This window comes from Culex pipiens, chromosome 2 (genome assembly GCF_016801865.2).
Source record: "Culex pipiens pallens isolate TS chromosome 2, TS_CPP_V2, whole genome shotgun sequence".
Lineage (NCBI taxonomy): Eukaryota > Metazoa > Arthropoda > Insecta > Diptera > Culicidae > Culex > Culex pipiens.
In genome coordinates this window covers 21,584,078-21,589,946 of record NC_068938.1, presented here as the reverse complement: position 1 = coordinate 21,589,946, position 5,869 = coordinate 21,584,078, and the positions used below count along the sequence as shown (strand labels likewise).

The 5,869-nt window shown below is 31.6% G+C and overlaps 1 protein-coding gene across 1 annotated transcript; it reads right to left on the bottom strand.

Moving 5' to 3' along the window:
• Positions 1 to 551: 551 nt before the first annotated feature.
• On the bottom strand, positions 552 to 5,593 carry LOC128092827 (uncharacterized). The gene is made up of 2 exons (XM_052707644.1): positions 4,549 to 5,593; positions 552 to 1,453 (listed from the first exon to the last, which is right to left on the bottom strand). Exons 1-2 carry the CDS (start codon positions 4,799 to 4,801, stop codon positions 1,221 to 1,223), a joined length of 486 nt encoding a protein of 161 aa, XP_052563604.1. The 5' UTR covers positions 4,802 to 5,593; the 3' UTR covers positions 552 to 1,220.
• Between the last annotated feature and the right edge of the window lie 276 nt (positions 5,594 to 5,869).

Below are 5,869 nucleotides of genomic sequence, written 5' to 3'. Positions count from 1 at the left end.
CGTCCAAGCACTTCAAAGTCGTGTGGTGCTTGCTGTATATCGTGCTGGATCAGGTCTACTGCCGGAAGTTCTGATGATCAAGGCAGATTCAAGACAAGAACTCAAGAAATCTAAAGATTCATGTGGAACGTGGCGAAACGATTGGAGTGAAGCTGTTTTTGAAGATTTCGTGTTTTTGGTGAGAGCTTTCCATTATTTTTTTTCAAATAACCCTTTCATCAATTCTAACATTCATACATTCCAATGAAGACAACTACGCCATTTTACTATATACGTGCACGGAACAAAATCCGGTTTGCGGAATCGCAATCTTTGCTTCCGATTTGCTCTAAAAATCGCAAATCTCGGTTTCCACCCGTCAGCAGGAAACATTGCTTCCAATATCGCAAACCAGTTTCCCCGATTTCGCAAACGTAACGCAGTAACGCCTAGCCCGGCAAAAGCACACAGCACGCAGCCACTTCAATATTTACCTTTTTGAATTGACCGTTGCTGTTTTAAATTTGGATGGAAATAATAAGAAGAAGAAGAGTTTCCTGAGTTTTATTTCTTTATTTTATTTCAAAAACAAACCAAACAAATTGCGTAAGTGGTTCACTACGGAATTCTAGATCTATCGAGTTGTGTGTTGCTTTTGAAAGCTTTGTCAAAAACACGGACCAAGCGGTGACGGTTCGAACGAACCTACTCTCCTGATCTGGCAGACAAACCGGAATCGATGTCCGTGATGCAGCTGGGAATTGCTGGGCACCGTTGCCGCCGTTAGTACATTGCTTTCCGTGACGTGTGTTCGGTGCTAGCAGCAGGAGGAGAAGGAGGCGTGGCCGCCGTACACTCGTTGATGCTCCTCTTGCTCTTCGAGGCCGGCACCGTCATCGCGGTGGCGATTTCTTTGATGATGACGTCGGCGGTTTGCGTTTCGTGCAGCAGGGTGTGTGAATTCCGGTCGACAGCCTCCGCCTTGTCCAGATCCTTCTTGTACTCGGTGACGTCGGCGGCATGGCCACCCGAATAGAGGTGCTACTGAGAACGGTGCAGCGTGCTCGGGCCGGCGATCATGGTGATTTCTGGGGCCGGATAAAGACTCGGTTCCGTGGCATCGCGAAGCGCTTCGCGCTTCCCCTGAACGGATTCACGTACCGCTGGAAGTTCTCCTTGTTTTAGAAGTTTTTTTTCCTCTTTGTGCCTTCGGGAAAGGTCCTGGTGCAGACGGAGCTCGATTAACTCTGGAGCATCTGGCGCCACATGATGCCAAAGCAGAGCGTCACCATCGCGATTCCAAATGCGACCTCCACCTCGAGGATCGACTTGAGCGGAGCGGCCTCCCAGATAAGACCATCCACCTTGAACGGGTTCCCTCCTTTTGTACGCCCTGCTGGCGGGACAGAATCTACGCCAGCAGTCAGACCTGTTAAGACGTTTGCTGAACTCACGATGCAATCGATAAGGAAGGCTGCGAAAAAGAACACATAAAAAACAATTATCGTTTCTTGACTCTTGAAAATTATCAGAAATATAAATTTGAAAATCTCGATACTGTTCTTCTGAGTTTGAAAATACCAATACAAAAATTCTAAAATTCTAAAATTTTACAATTCTAAAATTCTAAAATTCTAAAATTCTAAAATTCTAAAATTCTAAAATTCTAAAATTCTAAAATTCTAAAATTCTAAAATTCTAAAATTCTAAAATTCTAAAATTCTAAAATTCTAAAATTCTAAAATTCTAAAATTCTAAAATTCTAAAATTCTAAAATTCTAAAATTCTAAAATTCTAAAATTCTAAAATTCTAAAATTCTAAAATTCTAAAATTCTAAAATTCTAAAATTCTAAAATTCTAAAATTCTAAAATTCTAAAATTCTAAAATTCTAAAATTCTAAAATTCTAAAATTCTAAAATTCTAAAATTCTAAAATTCTAAAATTCTAAAATTCTAAAATTCTAAAATTCTAAAATTCTAAAATTCTAAAATTCTAAAATTCTAAAATTCTAAAATTCTAAAATTCTAAAATTCTAAAATTCTAAAATTCTAAAATTCTAAAATTCTAAAATTCTAAAATTCTAAAATTCTAAAATTCTAAAATTCTAAAATTCTAAAATTCTAAAATTCTAAAATTCTAAAATTCTAAAATTCTAAAATTCTAAAATTCTAAAATTCTAAAATTCTAAAATTCTAAAATTCTAAAATTCTAAAATTCTAAAATTCTAAAATTCTAAAATTCTAAAATTCTAAAATTCTAAAATTCTAAAATTCTAAAATTCTAAAATTCTAAAATTCTAAAATTCTAAAATTCTAAAATTCTAAAATTCTAAAATTCTAAAATTCTAAATTCTAAAATTCTAAAATTCTAAAATTCTAAAATTCTAAAATTCTAAAATTCTAAAATTCTAAAATTCTAAAATTCTAAAATTCTAAAATTCTAAAATTCTAAAATTCTAAAATTCTAAAATTCTAAAATTCTAAAATTCTAAAATTCTAAAATTCTAAAATTCTAAAATTCTTAAATTCTTAAATTCTAAAATTCTAAAATTCTAAAATTCTAAAATTCTAAAATTCTAAAATTCTAAAATTCTAAAATTCTAAAATTCTAAAATTCTAAAATTCTAAAATTCTAAAATTCTAAAATTCTAAAATTCTAAAATTCTAAAATTCTAAAATTCTAAAATTCTAAAATTCTAAAATTCTAAAATTCTAAAATTCTAAAATTCTAAAATTCTAAAATTCTAAAATTCTAAAATTCTAATATTCTAAAATTCTAAAATTCTAAAATTCTAAAATTCTAAAATTCTAAAATTCTAAAATTCTAAAATTCTAAAATTCTAAACTCTAAAATTCTAAAATTCTAAAATTCTAAAATTCTAAAATTCTAAAATTCTAAAATTCTAAAATTCTAAAATTCTAAAATTCTAAAATTCTAAAATTCTAAAATTCTAAAATTCTAAAATTCTAAAATTCTAAAATTCTAAAATTCTAAAATTCTAAAATTCTAAAATTCTAAAATTCTAAAATTCTAAAATTCTAAAATTCTAAAATTCTAAAATTCTAAAATTCTAAAATTCTAAAATTCTAAAATTCTAAAATTCTAAAATTCTAAAATTCTAAAATTCTAAAATTCTAAAATTCTAAAATTTTAGAAATTTTAGTAATTTTAGTAATTTTAGTAATTTTAGTAATTTTAGTAATTTTAGTAATTTTAGTAATTTTAGAAATTTTAGAAATTTTAGAAATTTTAGAAATTTTAGAAATTTTAGAAATTTTAGAAATTTTAGAAATTTTAGAAATTTTAGAAATTTTAGAAATTTTAGAAATTTTAAAAATTTTAGAAATTTTAAAAATTTTAGAAATTTTAGAAATTTTAGAAATTTTAGAAATTTTAGAAATTTTAGAAATTTTAGAAATTTTAGAAATTTTAGAAATTTTAGAAATTTTAGAAATTTTAGAAATTTTAGAAATTTTAGAAATTTTAGAAATTTTAGAAATTTTAGAAATTTTAGAAATTTTAGAAATTTTAGAAATTTTAGAAATTTTAGAAATTTTAAAAATTTTAGAAATTTTAGAAATTTTAGAAATTTTAGAAATTTTAGAAATTTTAGAAATTTTAGAAATTTTAGAAATTTTAGAAATTTTAGAAATTTTAGAAATTTTAGAAATTTTAGAAAATTTTAATTCCAAATTTTTTTGAAAATTGAAAATTTTTAGAAATTTGATTTTTTTTAGATATTCAAGAAATTTTAGAATTTTTTTTTTTTAGAAAGTTAAGAAATTTTAGAATTTTTTTTTTAGAAATTTAAGAAATTGAAATTTCAAAAATTTAAGGAATTTTAAAAATTTAAGAAATTTTAAGTCCTCGAAATTTTTGAAATTTTAATTTTTAATTGAAGTTTCATCAATCAATTAATAATCGAAATTTTGATTAAAACGTACTATTTAGCTCAAATCAACAATTTTATCAGAAAATTCTCTTTTCAAGATACCGAATTTTGAAAGATTCGAAATATTTTTATATGAGCAAAAATAGGGTGACAATAAAACAAATCGACATGAGGGGTACCCCCTGACTCGATTCCTTGAGAAAAAATAAGTAACTGTAGCAATTTTGAGCCAAATTGGTTAAAGTTTAGGCTATTAATTGTTGAAGTTAGTATGGTAAAATCCACAAAAAAGTATGAGGAAAAACATCGCTCCAGAATTATGCCGGCAATGAACAGTCATTCAATTTGTAATGTGACTTCTATGGAAACATAAACAAACAATGGACAAAATTTCATAGAAAACTATGGACAAAAGAAAAAAATAGAGCTATCTACGTGCGCATTGCACGATGGATTTTGAGGTTAAAATTTGTGGTCGCCAGCAAAAACAAACGGTAAGTTAGTGTGCGTGAGATCGGACTTAGATAACTTTATACAAACAATTAAAATCACCGCTAAGTTTACTTCAAAACAAAATTTTAACATTTTTTCCAAGGTTACAACCACCATGATATTTAAAAGAATTTTGCAGAATTGCTGATAATGATTTTCAGTAAGTCCAAAAACTAATCTTACCAAAACTTGTCTGAACAAGGACCATCTTGAAGTTACTGTCGAATCCGGCCATCAGCTCGCTCCATTTCCGAAAATGATCCCTAATCGGCATCAGCTCGAGGCCTAACGTCCGGCGAGGGCCAATCTTAAGACTGCTGTGTTGAGGAAGGTTCAAGCTCGCTGAACATGCCACTGATTTGTTGGAGTTGCCGGTTGTAATCCAACTCCTGGACAGGCTTACAAAATCTTTGAGTAGGTTTTTGTGGTTCTTCATGTTCCGCGGCTTCTCGATGCGATCGGCAGTTCCGTTGTGGCAAACTTCTTGAAACTCCAAAACTAAACTTCCATCATCATCGTTGTCATACGACCGGGAGATGTTGAGTGAAACGTACCGGCTTAGTCCAGCGGAGCGGGATTTTTTCGGGGCGCAAACTTGGTGGAAGAATTATTGAAAGAGAAAAGCTGCAAATGGAACATTTTTTTCAATTTTAATACTTAGAAATAGAGTTTCTTACTCACCTTGCTAGCAATAAGCCCAACCCGGTTCCAGCTTTTTGAAAATAACGACAGCTGCCGGCTGCGTGACCATATTCTTTCGATTCTGGCCTAATCCAACACATTCAGCGTACCTTTTCGTCCTTTCCGGAGTGTGCCAGAAACACGTCAGTCAACGTTGTAATTTTTAACCCCGACGTGATCTTTGGCCGTGGTGGTCCCGTTAGAACAACGGGATGTTGACACTTCGAAGGAAAGGCAGTATCTCACCAAACTCCCGGCGGATGTGCACGCTGCAGAATCGGTGGAGGATGAGACCGGCGTTTTGTTCCACAACCGTAGTGGTCCCGGGTCGAGGAACGAGCGAATTAACGAGCAAAATCGCGACGGAAAAACAAAAAAACGAACCGAAAACACGCTCGAAAGCAAAACAACAAGTTCTCGCGGGAGCGAGTTTTGTTTTGTTCTCTCCTTTGCTGCTGAATTTGACAGTTCGTAACGCATTGGCTGCGGCATGCTACACGCTCAAAGGAGTTGGAAACAAAGTGTTTTCGATTTTGGAAACATTTTGTTTCGATATCGGAAACAATTTTTCCAAATCTGAAAACTTTGCCGATGAATTCGCAAACAATCATTGTTTGCGATTCCATCGCATTTTTTTTCCGGATTTGCTGACCGGATTTTGTTCCGTGTGGTAGGGTGTTCCCTTGGTCGTTCGCTGTGAGTTGTGGATTGCCTGCTTCTCTAATGAAGGTTCGACTGAGGGGGCATGCTTATTAATTTCTCGTCGCTCCATACCCTCAGTGACGTGATGGGAGCAAGGGCGTCTATGCGAAGTGTCCCTACA